This window comes from Salmo salar, chromosome ssa14 (genome assembly GCF_905237065.1).
Source record: "Salmo salar chromosome ssa14, Ssal_v3.1, whole genome shotgun sequence".
Lineage (NCBI taxonomy): Eukaryota > Metazoa > Chordata > Actinopteri > Salmoniformes > Salmonidae > Salmo > Salmo salar.
This window is the reverse complement of record NC_059455.1, coordinates 11,975,373-11,997,686: the sequence shown is the minus strand read 5'-3', so window position 1 is coordinate 11,997,686 and position 22,314 is coordinate 11,975,373. Positions and strand designations below refer to the sequence as shown.

Genomic DNA, 22,314 nt, shown 5'->3' with positions numbered 1-22,314 from the left:
GAATAGAAATTAGCTACTCTTTTTTGATAATGATGATCAGACGATAGTTAAGCAACTTTATTTTTTCAAATAATCTATATCTAAAGCTAGTTTTCATTCCATGTTTCATACCTAGGTGCAGTGGTGATTTTAGCATGTAAATCTTGGTGGGGCAAACTCCCCTCAAATGTTATGCATGCCATCAAAGCGACTACACAACACATTAATTGGATTATACCGGTGACAAACGGTGCACACAAACTGTTAGGGCATACATAAAGCTGTCCCAACAGCAGAGTCCTAACACCCACTGCTACACCTGGTCATCAGCAGAGCCTCGTCTGGCAGCGAAACAGTTCATTCAGCCTCATTTACTGCCTTTTAAAAAAAACATAGCTGATATGACTGACTTGCACAAATGTGGTTTCTATTGACAATTGAGATGTACAAACTATGGCATAAAGGGACAACGAGCGGATAAGAGGCAATCCATTATTTCGATTAAGACATTAATGAGCGAGCTAGTACGGATGTAGTCAATATAACTATTTGTTCAGCACATTTGAAATATACAGGACTGAATTCGGAACATGGACCGTTATTACAGTATACTCCCTGTACACCAAGTCAGAACCATAGGATAAGAAAAGGGGGCATATAAGCAGACAATGAAAGCTCTTACAATAGTCAGCTATAGGCTACACGTGCACCACCAAGTCAGAACAATAGGCTAAATTATGAGGGAAAAAAGGGACCACGTTATTAGGGTGAGGCACAGCTTACTACACAACATACATTTACTATTACTTTCTTAGCTACAGTATACGCATCTCCCTGGCATATTACATCCTTTATGCAGTAGCATTTAATACATTTTTGGACTCACGCTGTGCTGTGCTCACTTGAACAGGAAGGTGGCACGGCAGTCCTTCGTGGCACATTTTGTCATCAACATCTGGCATTCTCTGGCTCACTATTTTGCTAATGTGTTGCGTAATGCTAATTTCAAACTTGACACATTGCTAGCATTAGCAGATAAACATTGCAATATGAAGATTGATATTGTACAACACCTCATCAGGCTCCCCATACATTATCATTTTGTTTTGGAAAACCATGATTTTAGACGACACTGGTTGAAGGAAAATGACCTTGTTAACAAGATTTGAATCTGGAGGCGCTGTTAGGTCACACGCAGGAAATAACGTAGCTATAAAGTTCACCGGACGAATGCATCTATTTTCTCCAGATGGCAGTCCTCCAACAATCTCCATAGGATTAGTATGGGATCGTCCCATCTGATGGGGAAACACCTTTTCGATACCGAAGTTACTTTAATAGCAGGTTAGGATAATTCACGTAGCAGGTTATGTGACTGCAGTTGAGGTTAGCAAAAAGGTTTGATTTAGGGTTTGCGAAAATGCATTCCAAATCTGCTACGAAAAGCACTTTGTATCGAAGTGGTGTGAAGAGTGTGTCCCTTAGGAGGAACCTTTTCTGTCAGATGGAAAGCCGGACTGGAAAGGGTGTCGTACACCAACATGGCGGCGCTCATGGATACGAGAATATTGCTTCGAAAAATTAAAGATTTACGGTGCCTGACACCCCGACGGAATCGCGTGAAAGCCAAATGGGTACGTACGACGTAGTTAGCTAACAATAATTGGAACGATCTACAACCAGTCGTTGACTAAAGTTGGCGGTTAGCTAGCGCTCGAAAACACTTATCAGCGTTTTAGCTTCGACCAGGCCAAGGTTGGCTGCGTATGAACTTCATTTCCGACTCTTTGTGGAAACATTAATTATCGCTTGCTAAACTTGCTGATATGCCCCATATCTTTCATGTCCGCTAAAAATTATTTCAAATGAAAAGATGTGTACTGTTGCAGTTTTGCACAGATCAACGAGCCTCCAGTTGTGGAACTACACTTCCTCCACCGTTATGGACTTACGCATGTGTTCAGAGCACGCTTAAATGGATAATTAGCCCAAGTGGCTGCCTAGTCTGATTAATCAGGCAGTAATGCACAGTTAAATGATGTATATGTAACAATATTGATGTTACACAGGAAACAGAAACCAATTGTTATTTACCTTATTCATGTGCTGGTTGACAACATGCATAGTAAAGCGCTTAACTATATATAATTGTCTGTCGTGACTACAACACAAAGGATATTGAAAAAGTAAAAAACAGACCAAGACATTTGTGTGCAAAATTGTGTAACTGTTCCTTACATGCCAGAATGTTGACCTAATTACATTTAAACTCGCTCTACCGGTTGTCTGTGTTGGTTGTCCTTCTGGGCTCGAATATTGAGACTATCCACCAAGTAGTGTTATTAACCTGACTTTCAGTACACTAGTCGAACGTTATATATCGATTTGTACTTCTGTTTATTTATTTTCAATTCTGTTGCAATTTACACGTGACAAACACTTGCACAATATGGCGTAACTGAACCACAGACCAAAAGGCAAACACTTCCAGCTAATTGCGAGAAAGTGACTTGGTTGTCTACTTCAGTTACATTAGTTTACATATTGTTCAATGAGCCGAGATTGAAAATATAACTGACAGAACCTACTGGTGCTCAAAATGTTAGGTAAACAGCACTTTTCTGTGGATACCTTATCTCCACCTACCGCCAAAAGGACCCACAGCATGTAGAACCTGTAAAGTAACCTCAAATCATTTTACTCAACATTCTGGCTTGTAGAAACTTTTATTTATTTTTAAAGCGACTTCATTCAGACTCAATGCCATGGAGTAACCATGGTAACAGTCTGATATTTAGGCAAGTGGCTGACGACTATAGTTGCGGTCCAAACACTTAAGACACACCCTGAACGAGTGACAGATTTCCAGCTAAGGGTGGTCAATTTTAAAAATCATTCCTTCCTCCCTTGCCCTGGAAGTGTATACTAGTCAGACGTCATGATACGTCATCAGAAGTGAATTTGAGGGGATAGGGTGTGTCTTTTTAAGTGTTTGGACCGTAACCTATGTCTTCCGTCTGTCATACGCAAACAAGCGCTGTAACATGGAGATATGACGGTGTGGGAACACTTACACTATAAAAAGTGTGTACTAATTTATTTATCCTTTGTTTTGTTTTTTAATCATTCCTTGCTGATATGAAAGATACATTTCTTAACCCTACCGCAAGCGATGCATTTTAACGTTCAGAGTGAGCGTGGGGGCTCTTAACCTCTCTGGGCCAGTGGGACGCTTGCGTCCCACCTACTCAACAGCCAGTGGAATCCCGTGGCGCGATATTCAAATACCTTAGAAATGCTATTACTTCAATTTCTCAAACATATGACTATTTTACACCATTTTAAAGACAAGACTCTCGTTAATCTAACCACACTGTCCGATTTCAAAAAGGCTTTACAACGAAAGCAAAACATTAGATTATGTCAGCAGAGTACCCAGCCAGAAATAATCAGACACCCATTTTTCAAGCTAGCATATAATGTCACATAAACCCAAACCACAGCTAAATGCAGCACTAACCTTTGATCTTCATCAGATGACACTCCTAGGACATTGTTATACAATACATGCATGTTTTGTTCAATAAAGTTCATATTTATATCAAAAGCCAGCTTTTTACATTAGCATGTGACTAGCATTCCCACCGAACACTTCCGGTGAATTTACTAAATTACTCACGATAAACGTTCACAAAAAACATAACAATTATTTTAAGAATTATAGATACAGAACTCCTTTATGCAATCGCGGTGTCCGATTTTAAAATAGCTTTTCGGTGAAAGCACATTTTGAAATATTCTGAGTAGATAGCCCGGCCATCGCTAGCTATTTTGACACCCACCAAGTGTGGTACTCACCAAACTCAGATTTACTATTAGAAAAATTGGATTACCTTTGCTGTTCTTCGTCAGAATGCACTCCCAGGACTTCTACTTCAATAACAAATGTTGGTTTGGTTCCAAATAATCCATAGTTATATCCAAATAGCGGCGTTTTGTTCGTGCGTTAAAGACACTATCCGAAGGGGGACGCGCCCGACGTGTTTCGTGACAAAAAAATGTCTAAATATTCCATTACCGTACTTCGAAGCATGTCAAACGCTGTTTAAAATCAATTTTTATGCGATTTCTCGTAAAAAAGCGATAATATTCCGACCGGGAAACCCTGTTTTCGTTCAAAGACAAAAAAATTAAAACATGGTGTCGGCTCGTGCACGCGCCCCAGTCTCATTGTTCTCAGATCGACCACTATCCAAATGCGCTACTGTTTTTCAGCCATGGCCTGCAAAGTCACCATTCAACGTTCTGGCGCCTTCTGAGAGCCTATGGGAGCGTTAGAAAATGTCACGTTATGCCAGAGATCCCCTGTTTTGGATAGAGATGATCAAGAAGGCCAAGAAATAGAGAGAGCGCTTCCTGTTTGGAATCTTCTCAGGTTTTGGCCTGCCAAATGAGTTCTGTTATACTCACAGACACCATTTAAACAGTTTTAGAAACTTTAGGGTGTTTTCTATCCAAATCAAACAATTATATGCATATTCTAGTTACTGGGCAGGAGTAGTAACCAGATTAAATCGGGTACGTTTTTATCCGGCCGTGCAAATACTGCCCCCTATCCCCAACAGGTTAACAAAACTCCCCCGACCAGAAGATACTATCGTCAATAGGTGCTAGTGGTAGTTGGTGTTTGAATGGGTTAGTGGCTAGCAAACGCTTGACCGGCAACAGTAAGCAGTAACTGAAGATATTCAGGTGAAATTGAGATGAAAACGACAAAGATACCTAGCTATTATTAAACTTCTCAAAATGTAGGTCTGCTGCAGCAGGTGCATTTCTTCATCTCACAAATGACTGCACCTATGTGTAGGGGAGTGCTAATTCCTGAAGACCCCAGTAAGCCTCTTCAGCTTCGATTGCTTGCGCACATGCAGGACTTTAGCTACAGATTATCTGGCTTACAATTAGAGGTCGACCGATTAATCGGAATGGCCGATTAATTAGGGCCGATTTCAAGTTTTCATAACAATCGGAAATCGGTATTTTTGGAAGACGATTTTTTATTTTTTTTGTAAATTGTTTTATTATTTTTTTAATTTTTAATTTTTTGTAATTATTATTATTTTATTTTTTTAACCTTAATTTAACTAGGCAAGTCAGTTAAGAACACATTCTTATTTTCAATGACGGCCTTGGAACGGTGGGTTAACTGCCTTGTTCAGGGGCAGAAAGACAGATTTTTACCTTGTCAGCTCGGGGATTCAATCTTACAACCTTACGGTTAACTAGTCCAACGCTCTAACCACCTGCTATACATTACACTCCACGTGGTTACGCGAATGCAGTAAGAAGCCAAGGTAAGTTGCTAGCTAGCATTAAACTTATCTTATAAAAAACAATCAATCAATCATAATCACTAGTTAACTACACATGGTTGATGATATTACTAGTTTATCTAGCCTGTCCTGCGTTGCATATAATCGCTTAGGTACACGTTGCTCAAACCATAAACATCAAAATGCCTTTCTTAAAATCAATACACAAGTATATATTTTTAAACCTGCATATTTAGTTAATATTGCCTGCTAACATGAATTTCATTTAACTAGGGAAAATGTGTCACTTCTCTTGCAACAGAGTCAGGGTATATGCAGCAGTTTGGGCTGCCTGGCTCATTACGAACTGTGAAGACTATTTCTCCCTAACAAAGACAGCCGACTTCGCCAAACGGGGATGATTTAACAAAAGCGCATTTGCGAAAAAAGCACAATCGTTGCACGACTGTACCTAACCATAAACATCAATGCCTTTCTTAAAATCAATACACAGAAGTATATATTTTTAAACCTGCATATTTAGCTAAATGAAATACAGGTTAGCAGGCAATATTAACCAGGTGGAATTGTCATTTTGCGTTCATTGCACGCAGTCAGGGTATATGCAACACTTTGGGTAATTTGTCCGAATTTTACGTAATTATGACAAACACTGAAGGTTGTGCAATGTAACAGGAATAACGTTTTGTTTTCGAGATCAGAGTTTCCGGATTCGACCATATTAATGACTTAAGGCTCGTGTTTCTGTGTGTTATTATGTTATAATTAAGTCTATGATTTGATAGAGCAGTCTGACTGAGCAATGGTAGGCAGCAGCAGCCTCGTAAGCATTCATTCAAAATAGCACTTTCGTGCGTTTTGCCAGCAGCCCTTCGCAATGCATTGCGCAGTTTATGACTTCAAGCCTATCAACTCCCAAGATGAGGCTGGTGTAACCGATGATAAATGGCTAGCTAGTTAGCCGGGTGCGCGCTAATAGCATTTAAAACGTCACTCGCTCTGAGACTTGGAGTAGTTTTTTCCCTTCCTCTACATGGTTAACGCTGCTTCGAGGGTGGCTGTTGTCGATGTGTTCCTGGTTCGAGCCCAGGTAGGAGCGAGGAGAGGGACGGAAGCTATACTGTTACACTGGCAATACTAAAGTGCCTATAAGAACATCCAATAGTCAAAGGTATATGAAATACAAATCGTATAGAGAGAAATAGTCCTATAATTCCTATAATAACTACAACCTAAAACATCTTACCTGGGAATATTGAAGACTCATATTAAAAGGAACCACCAGCTTTCATATGTTCTGAGCAAGGAACTTAAACGTTAGCTTTTTTACATGGCACATATTGCACTTTTACTTTCTTCTCCAACACTTTGTTTTTGCATTATTTAAATCAAATTGAACATGCTTCATTATTTATTTGAGGCTAAATTGATTTTATTGATGTATTATATTAAGTTAAAATAAGTGTTCATTCAGTATTGTTGTAATTGTCATTATTACAAATGAATAAATAAATGCCAAAAAAATCGGCCGATTAATCAGTATCGGCTTTTGTGCCCCCCCCCCCCCAATAATCGGTATCGGCGTTGAAAAATTATAATCGGTCGACCTCTACTTACAATGTGATATAACCAAATATTTATTACTGGGCGTTACAGGAAAGCCCCATACAAACCACCGACATAGATTTGAACTAACCTGTTCTTGGCCATACTTTCTTCGTTCTTGATTCAGTAAAAAGTATCTTGGAAATGTTAGTTTCCAGTTCATCAAACCAAGCTTTATTTCTACAGCACATTTCAGACATGGAATGTAACACAATGTGCTTCACTGGGGGGGGAAAACAATGAAAATTAAAGCACAAACATAAGTGGGTTAAAAACAAAAGAACAAAAATGGATTGACTAAAAAACACTAAGGAAAGCAAAGCTAAAAAGATGTTTTAAGATCTCCTTTAAATATATCCACACTTGTGGCCCCCTCAGGTTCTCTGGCAGGCATAACTAAAGCCTGCCTCTCTATGTCTCTTGGTCCTAGCCTTTTTATTTATTTATTTAACCTTTATTTAACTAGGAAAGTCAGTTAACCTCTCTGGTATCATTGGGACGCTAGCGTCCCACCTCGACAACAGCCAGTGAAATTGCAGGGCGCCAAATTAAAACAACAGAAATCCCATAATTAAAATTCCTCAAACATACAAGTATTATACACCATTTTAAAGAAACTTCTTGTTAATCCAACCACAGTGTCCGATTTTCAAAAAGGCTTTACGGCGAAAGCACACCATGCGATTATGTTAGGACAGCGCCTAGCCACAAGAAACCATACAGACATTTTCCAGCCAAGGAGAGGACTCACAAAAGTCAGAAATAGCAATTAAATGAATCACTAACCTTTGATCTTCATCTGGTGGCACTCCCAGGACTCCATGTTACACAATAAATGTTTGTTTTGTTCAATAAAGTCCCTTTTTATGTCCAAAAACCTCAGTTTAAATTGGAGCGTTATGTTCAGTAATGCATTGTCTCAAATAACATCTGGTGAAATTGCAGAGAGCCAAATCAAATTACAGAAATACTCATCATAAACATTGATGAAAGATACAAGGGTTATACATAGGATTAAAGATAAACGTCTTGTTAATCCAGCCGCTGTGTCAGATTTCAAAAAGGCTTTACGGCGAAAGCACACAATGCGATTATGTTAGGACAGCGCCTAGCCACAAAACACCATACAGACATTTTCCAGCCAAGGAGGACTCACAAAAGTCAGAAATAGCGACTAAATTAATCACTTAACTTTGATTTTCACCTGGTGGCACTCCCAGGACTCCATGTTACACAATAAATGTTTGTTTTGTTCGATAATGTCCCTCTTTATGTCCAAAAACATCTGTTTTGTTGGTGCGTTTAGTTCAGTAATCCAAAGTCACAAAGCACGCTCTCAACATCCAGACGAAAAGTCAAAGTACAATAAAAGTTCGTAGAAACATGTCAAACGATGTTTAAAATCAATCCTCAGGTTGTTTTTGTCATAAATAATCAATAATATTTCAACCGGACAAAAGCTCCCGATCACGCGCTGGACTCATGTCTGGAAATTTCCACTGTCCAGTCATTGAAAGTGCTGTATCTCCCTCATTTTCCAGAGTAAAAGCCTGAAACAATGCCTAAAGACTGGCCACATGTAGAAGAAGCCATAGAGATCGTGAACTGGGTCCTAAGTCTTTGTATGGTGGATAGGCTTTCAATGGAAAAAACAGCCTTTCAAAATAATAGTACTTCCTGGATGGATTTTCCTCAGGTTTTTGCCTGCCATATCAGTTCTGTTATACTCACAGACATTATTTTAACAGTTTTGGAAACTTTAGTGTTTTCTATCCAAATCTATATATGCATATCCTAGCTTCTGGGCCTGAGTAGCAGGCAGTTTAATTTGGGCACGCTTTTCATCCAAAATTCCGAATGCTGCCCCCTACCCTAGTGAAGTTAAGAACAAATTCTTATTTACAATGTCTGCCTACCCCGGCCAAACCCTAACACAGACGACGCTGGGCCTATTGTGCGCCGCCCTATGGTACTGCCAATCACAGCCGGTTGTGATTCAGACTGGAATCGAATTGACCCATTTGGGTACACAATTGTGGATTAATTTAAAAACTAATAGAAGAATCTTAACTCACAGGCAGCTAGTACAGAGACCTTAAAACCGGTGTAATGTGTGCTCTCCATCTGGTCTTGGTCAGTACCTGTGCTGCAGCATTCTGTATGTTTTGCAGTTGACCAATGGCTTTATTGGGTAGACCAGACAGGAGAGCGTTACAGTAGTCAAGCATGCTTATATTAAAGGCATGGATGAGTCTCTCTGTATCAGCCTGAGAAAGAAATGGCTGCACCTTGGCAATGTTCCTCAGGGGGTAAAAATATATTTTGTTTACATTCCTAATGTGTGGTTTAAAGTTGAGTTCAGATCTAAAATAACACAGGTTTTTAACCTGATGTTTTATCTTTATTGCCCGCAAATTAAAATGTGCGGCCAGATTCTCTCTGTGCTTTGGTTCTAACTAGGGATACACTATATGTCGGTGAACATATCGGAGTCGGCCGATATTAGCTAAAAATGCCAACATCGGTATCGGCCGATGTGCAAAACCGATGTCAAAGCTGACGTGCACACCTATATAACGTAGGTAAATGACGCCACGTAAAATTTTGCACTATACGTGCAACACAGCATTCTTAAACTAGCCCACGTCTGCCGTGTGGATCAAGCAGTCATTTGAAAGAGTAGCAAAATTTCAGCGAGACAACTCAAAGGCAAAATCCATTAAAGCCAAGGTAATGGAATTCATTGCCCTTGACAATCAACCGTTCTCTGTCGTGGGTGATGTTGGCTTTCGCCGACTGGTTGTGCACCGATACACACTACAAAGTGTACTAATTTTTTTGATGTTGCCCTACTGGAGTTACACAGTATTGGTGTCACTGCTATTAGCTTCACGACATGCATAGTATGAAACGCCGTTTGGGTCTTTGCATGTCAAAGCACTGTCAAAGCTGTACAAAAAAGTCTGCAAACACGGGCCACATACGATGTGTTTACAATACCGTGTTGGTAATAAAGCATAATTTGTTCGACCGCAACTTCTGGGGTAGCTAGCTTTAGCTTGGTAACTACAGTGAGGGAAAAAAGTATTTGATCCCCTGCTAATTTTGTACATTTGCCCACTGACAAAGAAATGATCAGTCTATAATTTTAATGGTAGGTTTATTTGAACAGTGAGAGACAATAACAACAACAAAAATCCAGAAAAATGCATGTCAAAAATGTTATAAATTGATTTGCATTTTAATGAGGGAAATAAGTATTTGACCCCCTCTCAATCAGAAAGATTTCTGGCTCCCAGGTGTCTTTTATACAGGTAACGAGCTGAGATTAGGAGCACACTCTTAAAGGGAGTGCTCCTAATCTCAGTTTGTTACCTGTATAAAAGACACCTGTCCACAGAAGCAATCAATCAATCAGATTCCAAACTCTCCACCATGGCGAAGACCAAAGAGCTCTCCAAGGATGTCAGGGACAAGATTGTAGACCTACAAAAGGCTGGAATGGGCTACAAGACCATCGCCATGCAGCTTGGTGAGAAGGTGACAACAGTTGGTGCGATTATTCGCAAATGGAAGAAACACAAAAGAACTGTCAATCTCCCTCGGCCAGGTGCTCCATGAAAGATAGGATTTGCTGTGATCATGAGAACGGTGAGGAATCAGCCCAGAACTACACGGGAGGATCTTGTCAATGATCTCAAGGCAGCTGGGACCATAGTCACCAAGAAAACAATTGGTAACACACTACGCCGTGAAGGACTGAAATCCTGCAGCGCCCGCAAGGTCCCCCTGCTCAAGAAAGCACATATACATGCCCGTCTGAAGTTTGCCAATGAACATCTGAATGATTCAGAGGACAACTGGATGAAAGTGTTGTGGTCAGATGAGACCAAAATGGAGCTCTTTGCCATCAACTCAACTCGCCGTGTTTGGAGGAGGAGGAATGCTGCCTATGACCCCAAGAACACCATCCCCACGTCAAACATGGAGGTGGAAACATTATGCTTTGGGGGTGTTTTCCATAGAAAATCTGTGGAGGGAGCTGAAGGTTCGAGTTGCCAAACGTCAGCCTCGAAACCTTAATGACTTGGAGAAGATCTGCAAAGAGGAGTGGGACAAAATCCCTCCTGAGATGTGTGCAAACCTGGTGGCCAACTACAAGAAACGTCTGACCTCTGTGATTGCCAACAAGGGTTTTGCCACCAAGTACTAAGTCATGTTTTGCATAGGGGGTCAAATACTTATTTCCCTCATTAAAATGCAAATCAATTTATAATATTTTTGACGTGTTTTTCTGGATTTTTTGTTGTTATTCTGTCTCTCACTGTTCAAATAAACCTACCATTAAAATTATAGACTGTTCATTTCTTTGTCAGTGGGCAAACGTCCAAAATCAGCAGGGGCTCAAATACCTTTTTCCCACACTGTAGCTAGCACCAATACAACCAGCCTGAAAACAATGACCAGTAGAACCTGCAGTCATTTTCATTATTCTTAGCAATGATTTAGGAATCTTTGTGAGTGTTTTAGCTAGGTTGCCACTTGTTGTTCACCTATTGAAATTGAACTTCAGTTCATGAAAATAAATAGGTAGTCAGCATCTTAACCCTGTTGCCCGACGCTAAAGTGATAAGCAGCCAGCTAGCTTCATCTGGCTAGTGAGGATCGACTGCACCGGGTTATGTGTTTTGAAGCTACCCACAGTAAGAATTAGGCACAATAGTGGAATTTGCGCTTTGCCTTCAAAATAAGTGTCATTGACAGTAATGCAAATGAATACAAATAGTAGAATTATGCTATACTTTTATTTTGAAGGCTAATCCTTATTGTGGCTAGCTTCACATAGATGGGTCCGACATTAATCAAATGAGAACTGTCTTATAAATTAGGGTTATTTTAGATGATGACACCTAGCTAGCTAACTACATAGCTAACTATAGCTACAGAAACAGATGTTATTTGACACATCAAATAGTGTTATTTGACGTGTATCTTTTTTGACACGCAAAGACACAAACGGCGTTCCATAGAAATCCTGGTTGAGAATGAAACGACTGAACAAATGAACAACCAAACAGCACAGCAAGTAAGTGAAAGAAATAGGTTTGATTACCGTATGTTTTACTGGTAATGGGGACATATGTAAATGCCAACAAAATAACTTTTTGGTGTGTGTGTGTAACCTTTATTTAACTAGACAAGTCAGTTAAGAACAAATTCTTATTTACAATGACGGCCCGGACAGCGCTGGGCCAATTGTGCGCTGCACTATGGGACTCCCAATCACTGCCGGATGTGATACAGCCTGGATTCGAACCAGGGACTGTAGTGACGCCTCTTGCACTGAGATGCAGTGCCTTAAACCGCTGCGTGTGTGCGTGTTAAATATTTAACTGTACTAGAATGCTTAAGGCCGCTAAAATTGTAAATATCGGTTATCGGTATCGTTCTCTTTTTTTTGGCAAGGAAAATATTGAGTATCGGCCTAAAATGTCATATCGGTGCGTCACTAGTTCTAACAATGCGTACCTCGGTCTTGTCTTAATTTAGCTTGAGGAAGTTGAACCATCCAAGTATTTTAAATCACTAATACAGTCTAATAATTTCTCCGTGGAGCTAAAATCCTCTGGTGACACAAAGGTAAAGTTGTCTGTGTAGCAGTGAAAATCAGTGCTGTGCTTTCTGATAGCGCTGCCAAGGGGTAATATACATGCATACATACATACATACATACATACATACATACATACATACATACATACACTGAACAAAAATACAAAACGCAACATGTGAAATGTTGGTCCCTTTTTTCTTATGTGGCCTTTTTCAACTTTACTGGAGCTATGGAATCAATGGTTGTCTTTAATTTGCTATTCAAGTTATTAACTAAATCATCACAAGGAAAGCATACTAGGTTTTGGAGTATTGTTCATAAACTCAATCAAATCTGTAGCAACTTCAGAGGTAAGGTAGCGTTTCTTAATGCGTTCATGATTACCCTGTGCTATGGGCATCAAGGTAGTAAAAAATGTTCAGTGGTGATCAGATAAAGCAACATCAACAATAGAGGATATGTCATTAGAAAGCCCCTTGGTAATAATCAGGTGCAGAGTATGGCTGCGGTTATGGATGGACCCAGTAACATGTTGAATAAAGTCTATAGAGCTCAAAAGATTCAGAAATTCAATGGCCTTGGAGTCAGTCACTTTGTCAACATGAATATTAAAATCACCCAACAATGATTTTATCATAGTTCTCAAGGACATTAGACAATAGTTCAGATAGATCAGTAAAAAAAAAGTGCGGCAGTGCTTTGGTGGCCTATACTGGGTTTTGTCCACCGCTGGTGGCTGACATTTAAACAGTATAGCATGATGCTCAAAAGACCCAAAGTCGCCAAATTAAATGTCCTTAGAGCTGAGAGCATTTTCTGATAGAGTATGATTTTTTTGGTTTAACAAGGCAAGTCAGTTCAGAAAAATTCTTATTTACAATGACGGCCTACGCTGGGCCAATTGTGCGCCGCGCTATGGGACTCCCAATCATGGCCAGTTGTGATACAGTCTGGATTCGAACCAGGGTGTCTGTAGTGACACCTCTAGCACTGAGAGGCAGTGCCTTAGACCGCTGCGCCACTTAGGAGCCCTATGAAAAGCTGGAGTCCAGGGGGAGGCTTCAATAAGAGCAGCACCACAGTCTGAAGACAACCACATTTCAATGAGAAACGTGCAATTAACTTTGCACTCAGTAATGAAGTCATTCACAAGAAAGAGAATCTACTAAAACTAGACAATTTTACAGCCTACCCTGGGCCAATTATGCGCCACCCTATGGGACTCCCAATCACAGCCAGATGTGATGCAGCCTGGATTCAAACCAGGTACTGCAGTGACACCTCTTGCACTGAGATGCAGTGTCTTAGACCACTGCGCCACTCAGGAGCCCAATCTATCAGAATTAAAGGCGGAGTTAAAGGGACATAAGGTTACTCACAATAACCATAGTGCCATTTCTATAGGAGTTGATGTGGTTTCCAAGTCCTCTGTTGCTTATTCTGACAGGGAGAACTGGAGAATTACCAGTCAGTCTAAAATAGTTTGCGATGTTGCTGGAAATAGTCCTGGAACCCTTGCGGCTAGGGTGAATCCCATCTCTTTTTAAAAAAAATAGCTTGTTGCTATTTGCAACGACTCCTGTCGTTGCAAAGTTTCTTTGGTTACTTGTTTAGGACAAAGAGCCGGCTGAAACGTTCTGAACCCTTCTGGTAGCACGGGAGGGGGCCAGAGAAAATTATTCTCTTCCCTGTGCTAGCGAGGGTCTTTAAAAAAAATGTTGGTCCTACCTCAGATCGCCTAAAATGAAGGTTGTTAAAACCTACGTAAGTGACCAGTGTCAATATTGGAGTATTTGGCCAGAACCTGGATCCTGCCGCTGGCTATTGGTATACACCCAGGATCCATGATGACTCCTGGGGCTGGTATGTCTGTCTCAGGCAGGGCAAAGCTGTTTGATAGCTGGATTGGATCTTCTCGAATAGATGGGTGCCCAGACTGCCTTCATGATCTCCTACGCCTTGCGAATGTCCAGTCTCCCATGGGCCGCAGAGTTGAGCTTCACGTCTGTCCGTTTGATTGGGACAGATCAACACTGCCCGACTCAGCTTTCCTATAGGAGGCATTTAAAACTGAGAAAGCAGGTTTTCCTATTCTCGCAGACGAGCTAACAGCCGGAGGATCTCTTCGCTAAGATCCTTGATGATGAGATGGCTTCCAGCTAATAATGTGCTGAAGTGCTTGGCCCTCCTTGCTTCCTCCCTCGTAGGCTTATCACTAATTAGGAATGAGTGGACGGTGAAAGCCATGTGGTGGAGGAGCCCTAGTGATCATGTGTCCAATCATGTCTAATCAATGATTACTTCAAGGAATGGATAAAGGAAGGATGCACTTAACCTTTTTGGTTGCCAACCACCATTGAATAAAAATGTGCACCGGTTGGTAGTCAATGGCACAAAGCAAGCCCGATTTTTCTAAATTCTTCCAAATCCTCTTTCAACAGGCTGGCTCTCAGCCCAAGTACCCTGCCACAAACCTGGCCCTACAGAACTTTGATGCCACCTACAGCTTACAGCTGGGAGAGCAGTGGCCCTCTGTCCGCGTCAGCATGCTTTGTGAGCAGAAGTACGGGGCCCTGGTAAACAATTTCGCCACCACAGAAGGGGTCATCGCAGACCTGCAGTCCCAGGGATGTAGGGACTTTGTCTGCCAACCAGTTGGTGTAGGAGCTCTGGAGAGACTGCAGGCGCCTGGATTTCCTCTCCACGACAACCCTTCAACCCTCGAGTCTGTTGGTGTCAGTCAACATGTGGCTCCTCCTCGCCTCCGCACCAATATCAAGTGCTTTGTTTTCCCCGGGGGAGACATCTCCAGATTCAAGCCTTCTAGGTGAGATTTGCGCCGCTTCTTTTTACAGACACGCGAGAGGAAAAGGATGAAATCTGGGCTTCAGTCTGTTTCATCAGCACAATTTACTGTAGCTACATGTCTCCTATAATGTAATATTATTAGATGCCAAGTTGTATGATTTTTAAATTCCCATTCTCCTCCTAGACCCGACTTGTATGGGATGCTTGGGTACTACCTCATGGATGCGGCATCCGTTTTGCCTGCCCTGGCCCTGGATGTCCAGGAAGGACATTCTGTGCTGGACGTCTGTGCCGCCCCAGGGGGCAAGACCCTGGCACTGCTCCAGACACAGGCCATCCGTAAGACAGTCTAGCAGATATGATGCATACACATTGTTGAAGTTCTATCTAATTCACAGACTGGTAAAGCTTTTATTTTTTTTTACAGTTCTCTTTAAGTTTGCATTGATCTGGTATTTATTTGTAATGACATGTGTTTTTCAGGATTTCTGTGTGTCAATGACATCTCAGTGTCTCGTACCTACCGCCTCCAGCGGGTCCTCAACAGCTACGTTCCGAAAGAGCTGTTGACAGAAGAAAGAATGCGCATTACTTCCTTTGACGGCAGGAAATGGGGAGAAATCGAAAGAGACACATTTGACAGAGTAAGTACTGAGATTATTTCACATTACTTGGTTTTATAAAAAATTCAGAATGTAAGTACTGAGATTATTTGACCAACATTTGTTGGTTTTATGAAAGATTAAGAAATGTAATACATTATTTGGCCTTTCCATGTAAAAGGACCCATGAACTATGATGTATATATTTGTGAAATTAAGTCATATATATACATTTTAAACTATTTTCTATCCTAAATATTAGGAATAATCTAAGGCTTTGATTTCTGGGCAAATAGATGGAAATGAGGTCTTAGAAAACATCTACCAGAAAAGTTCTTAAAAGGTATTAGAAATACATTAAAACACCGTAATGTTGGAGTAAAGACCCCTGCCAACTAATATCAACACTTATATTTACACTGAACAAAAATATAAACGCAACATGTAAAGTGTTGGTTCCATGTTTAATGAGCTGAAATGAAAGATCCTGGAAATGTTTACCTATGCACAAAAAGCTTATTTCTCTACATCTTTTTTTCGCAAATTTGTTTACATCCCTGTTAGTGAGCATTTCTCCTTTGCCAAGATAATCCATCCACCTGACAGGTGTGGCATATCAAGAAGCTGATGAAACGGTGTGATCATTGCACAGGTGCATCTCAAGTTTTGAGGGAGAGTGCAATTGGCATGCTGACTGAAGGAATGTCCACCAGAGCTGTTGCCAGAGAATTTTGTTAATTTATCTACCATAATCCTCCTCCGTAGTTTTAGAGAATTTTGCAGTATGTCCAACCGGCCTCACAACCGCAGACCACGTGTCACCACAGCAGCCCAGGACCTCCACATCTGGCTTCTTCACCAGCGGGATCGTCTGAAGCCAGCCACCCGGACAGCTGATGAAACTGTGGGTTTTCACAACCCAAGAATTTCTGCAGAAACTGTCATACCGTCTCAGGGAAGCTCATTTGGGTGCTTGTTGTCCTCACCATGGTCTTGACCTGACTGCAGTTCGGCGTCGTAGCCGACATCAGTGTGCAAATGCTCACCTTCGATGGCCACTGGCACGCTGGAGAAGTGTGCTCTTCATGGATGAATCCCAGTTTCAACTGGACAGGCAGATGGCAGACAGCTTGTATGGTGTTGTGTGGGCGAGCGATTTGCTAATGTCAAGGTTGTGAACACAATGGGTTTATGCTATGGGCAGGCATAAGCTACTGACAAAGAAAATACAATTGCATTTTATCTATGGCAATTTGAATGCACAGAGATACCGTGGACGAGATCCTGAGGCCCATTATCGTGCCGTTCATCCACCGCCATCGCCTCATGTTTCAGCATGACAATGCACGGCCCCATGTCGCAAGGATCTGTACACAATTCCTGGAAGTTGAAAATGACCCAGTTCTTCCATGGCCTGCATACTCGCCAGACATGTCACCCATTGAGCATGTTTGGGATGCTCTGGGTCAACGTGTACGACAGCGTGTTCCAGTTCACGCCAATATCCAGTAACTTCACACAGCCATTGAAGGGATGTGGGACAACATTCCACAGCCCACAATCAACAGCCTGATCAACTTTTTGCGAAGGAGATATGTCCCGCTGCATGAGGCAAATGGTGGTCACACCAGATACTGACTTTTTTATTTTTTTATGTGACTAACAGATTTTTGTTCAGTGTAGTTTCGGAGAAATGATTTGCCTTGTAAGTTGAAGAAACATTACCCTGTGCCATGAAATTCTTTAAGATATTTTCTAATTTCTCTCCCTAGTGATATTGAAAGTTCACAGAAGTAACACATAAAGTTAGACCTACCAATTAGTTCATGTTTTTACTGATATCAATTTGGTTTGATTTATTAAGTGATTAAAACTCAATTCTGTTACCACATTGTTAAAAGACTTTCTGAAAAATCACTAATGGAATTACTGCAATTGAATTGACTACAATGGGAAATGAAAGTAGTCGCAAACCACTTGGATAACCTGCTACAGTCCTCCCTTCCACTGGCATACTGTTATGTTCAGCTCATAACTTTTCTTTCTCTCATATGGTGGTCAAAGCAAGTGTGAAAATAGCCTGGACAATCTCTCTCACACATACGCATGAGCCCACTCTCTTTCCATTTACTGTAACCAGCATTTTCACCCACTGCGCACTGGACGTTGAAAAGTAGTTGAAGTTTGGTCAGTCCGCCCTGGCCTTGATTGCAACGTCCATAGACGTGTTTTTTATTTAATTTGATTCAAACATAGACGTCCATGGTTGGTTCAGATTGGTTCAGATTGGGTGGACCCAATCTTTTTTCCTTTTTTTTTAATCAAATGTTTATTTAGTATAATAATTGTCTGCAAGCATGACCCTGGATGTCCAGGAAGGACACTCTGTGTTGGACGTCTGTGCTGCCCCAGTGGGGCAAGACCCTGGCCCTGCTCCAGACACAGGCCATCCGTAAGACGGTCTAGCAGATATGATGCATGCACCCCCCTCCCATCCCATCCCAATCCTACGCCACCCGAGAACCAAGGGATCAAGTTAAATAAACAAACATACCTGGTTCAAAAAAATTATAATTATGAATCAAAGCAACACATCAGAAAGTGTTTCAGCGGCAAGAGGCTTTGGTTCAAAGTGTCTTCTTTAGCTCCATGAATGCGAGAGGTAGAATGCTCCATATAAATTACAACCCCAAAAATGTGGATCCATTGACAGGAAGACCAAGAGTTACCTCTGCTGCAGAGGATAAGTTCATTAGTTAATTGCACAACAGATTGCAGCCCATATAAATGCTTCACAGAGTTCAAGTAACAGACACATCTCAACATCAACTGTTCAGACGAGACTGCGTGAATCAGGCCTTCGTGGTCAAATTGCTGCAAAGAAACCACTACTAAAGGACACCAATAAGAAGAAGAGACTTGCTTGGGCCAAGAAACACGAGCAATGGGCCGGTGGAAATCTGTCCTTTTGGTCTGATGAGTCCAAATTTGAGATTTTTGGTTCCAGCTGCCGTGTCTTTGTGACGCAGAGTAGGTGAATGGATTATCTCCGCATGTGTGGTTCCCACCGAGAAGAAGGTGTGATGGTGTGGGGGTGCTTTGCTGGTGACAATGTCAGTGATTTATTTAGAATTCAAGGCACACTTAACCAGCATGGCTTCCACAGCATTCTGCAGTGATACGTCATCCCATCTGGTTTGTAATTAGTGGGACTATCATTTGTTTTTCAACAGGACAATGACCCAACACACCTCCAGACTGTGTAAGGGATAATTGACCAAGGAGAGTGATGGAGTGCTGCATCAGATGGCCTCTGTCACCCGACCTCAGCCCAATTTACATGGTTTGGGATGAGTTGGACCGCAGAGTGAAGGAATAGCAGTCAACAAGTGCTCAGCATATGTGGGAACTCCTTAAACTGTTGGACAAGCATTTCTCATTAAGCTGGTTGAGAGAATGCCAAGAGTGTGCAAATCTGTCATCAAGGCAAAGGGTGGCTACTTTGAAGAATCTAAAATATATTTAGATTTAACACTTTTTTGGATACCACATGATTCCAGATGTGTTATTTCATAGTTTTGATGTCTTTGACTATTATTCTACAATGTAGAAAATAGTCAAAATAAAAAACATTGAATGAGGAGGTGTGTCCAAACTTGATTTGTACTGTGTATATGTACACAAGTATGTGGACACCCCTTCAAATTTGTGATTTCTGAATACAAGATATCTCAATACTTTGAATGTATGCGAGATATTTGAAATAGTATTTGAACCCAGGTATGCAGTACGCATCTGTACTGTACAGTAGAGTTCAGTAAAGTACACAGTAGAGCACACTAGAGTTGAGTACACTATAATGTACTGAACTCTACTTTACTGTGCTGTACTTTTGATGTCCAAACTTGTGAAACATTGACGTCTATGATTGGTTCAGATTTTGTCCAGACCAACAAATGTGGTCTTGTTTGCGGTGGACCTCATTAAAATAATAGCCAGTGTGTTGAATATTACCCATATATGCAAAGGAGGATATTGCATATTTCTGCCTTTTTGTGTACCTATTTAGCATACATCACCATGAAGAGAATGACATTCATAATTATGTATTTCTGTGTAGTACAGATTTTTTTTACATTTTAGTCATTTAGCAGACGCTCTTATCCAGAGCGACTTACAGTAGTGAATGCATACATTTCATGCATTTTTTTTTGTTGTACTGGCCCCCCGTGGGAATCAAACCCACAACTCTGGCGTTGCACACACCATGCTGGCGTTGCAAACACCATGCTCTACCAACTGAGCCACACCGAAGACCAGAAGACCAGATCAGGGACACCGAAGACCAGATCAGGGACATATGATGAAATTCTGTTACCGCAATTCTGTTACTGGTTGTTGATCCACTTCACTTACTGTAGTTCCAGTCAAGGTGTCATGTCATAGCTGACACCCCATTCTTTCTGCAGAGAACGTTGAATTTTAATTCGGAGCTGACATTTAAGAGTTTAAGGAAAAATCGGAGTCTCCGTTACCATGGAATTGCCCTACTGCTATTAGCTTATCCCAATTCTACAGGGTTCTAAGGTTTGTTAGACTGATGTCCGTTTTCTCTCCAGGTCCTTGTTGATGTTCCCTGCACCACAGACAGACACTCTGCCATGGAGGATGAAAACAACATTTTCAAGAGGGCCAGGACAAAGGAGAGACAGAGGCTGCCCCAGCTGCAGACAGAACTCCTCCTGTAAGTGTTCAGTAACTTATCATGTTACTGTTAAAGCAATAAAATCACATAAAATAAATCTTTTTTTTCCCGAAGTTAGTTTATTGTGCATCTTTGATTGTATCTATTCATTGCATCTATGTATGGTAGTTTTGTATCTTGGCGGTCCTATTTTGATCATATGATATCTGATAATAATTTCAGTTAATATCTCTCCCTGTTCCTCTTCCACCAGTGCTGGTATTGAGGCGGTTCGTCCAGGTGGACAGGTGCTCTACTCCACCTGCTCCCTGTCCCAGCTGCAGAACGAGTATGTGGTGGAGCGGGCCATGCACCTGGCCCGGGAGGAACACGGCATCAGCCTGCAAGTAGTCGACCTTCGACCCATCACACGCCTCTTTAAGGACACCTTCCACTTCGCCCCCGACCCCCACTTGGGACAGCTGGTCCTTCCTCACCTCACCGCTAACTTTGGGCCCATCTACATGTGCAAGCTGCAGAGGTTAAACTAGAACTGATGAATTTAATTCCCTTCAATACAACTTTATTTATCCCTTCAGGGGCAACCTGATTTAATTGGTCATAACGTCTGACTTAGTATTTATGTATTAATGTGAAGCACCGCAAATAAATACATTGATTAATGGACTAAAAAATGTATAACTGTTTCAACATTCAATTTTCAGTGGACTTCAACATTTTTATGCAGTGCTGCTTTTGGCCTCTAGTTGTCAGTATTAGACAGTTATACAAGTCGGTGCTCTCTTTGTATCGAAAACAGAAGGGTCGAAGTTACTGGACCCATGAGGATAAACTCAACCTTCACTCAAAATATTGCTCTGTCCAACTGTTATAGAATGGGTGAAAAGCAGAAAGCTTATTTGGTTCTAGAGCAATCAAATAGATTTTATAAAGCCATTTTTACATCAGCAGTTGTCACAAAGTGCTATACAAGAAACACAGCCTTAAACCTCAAAGAGCAAGCAATGCCTTTGCGGAAGCACAGGGCTCCGAACCCTGTTCCCAGAGAGCTACCATCCTGTAGGTTTTCTCTCCAACCCCAGTTTTAACTAACCTGATACATTTTATCAACCAGCTGATTATTACAATCGGGTGTGCTAGGTAAGGGTTTGACCGAACACCTACAGGACGGTATCGCTACAGGAACAGGGTTGGAGAGCCCTGTTCTAGGTCATTATGCCCAATCACTGAGGTAGAACAATAAACCAATTCAAGTCTGTTCGATGTGGTCCCATAGTGACCTTTACCATTTTATCATATTGTTTAAACTTTTAAAAAAAATTACATTTAATACCATCATGAACATTTTCATTCAGATTCTAAACATTTTCGTAACGAACACTCAAATAATCATTGGCTCTGAGAATCTCTAGGCCAGTTACAACGGTTGAATTCTCTCAATTTCCTATTTGATGTCCCTTAAATGCAGCCTGCAATGTCTTTCTTATTATCTAACATGAATGCAAAGGTATTGTACCTCCTCACATCACACCGCCGATGACCTTCTCTGTTGTTGCGTTGGCCGTGCAATGTAGCATGAAAGAGGTGTGCGCACGGCTAACGAGCGAGCGCCGCCGAGTGTCATCGACTTCCTGCTGCCATTAAGCGGCTCGCGAGCGGCGCCACCGA

At 41.3% G+C, this 22,314-nt stretch overlaps 1 protein-coding gene across 1 annotated transcript; it reads left to right on the top strand.

Annotated features, from left to right (window-relative positions):
• The first annotated feature begins 1,492 nt into the window (after window positions 1–1,492).
• Window positions 1,493–21,314, top strand: nsun4 (NOP2/Sun RNA methyltransferase 4). The gene is made up of 6 exons (NM_001141126.1): window positions 1,493–1,613; window positions 14,973–15,358; window positions 15,524–15,678; window positions 15,823–15,983; window positions 20,561–20,685; window positions 20,900–21,314. The coding sequence occupies exons 1-6, from the start codon at window positions 1,521–1,523 to the stop codon at window positions 21,174–21,176; spliced, it is 1,197 nt and encodes a 398-aa protein (NP_001134598.1). The 5' UTR covers window positions 1,493–1,520; the 3' UTR covers window positions 21,177–21,314.
• The last annotated feature ends 1,000 nt before the right edge of the window (window positions 21,315–22,314 follow it).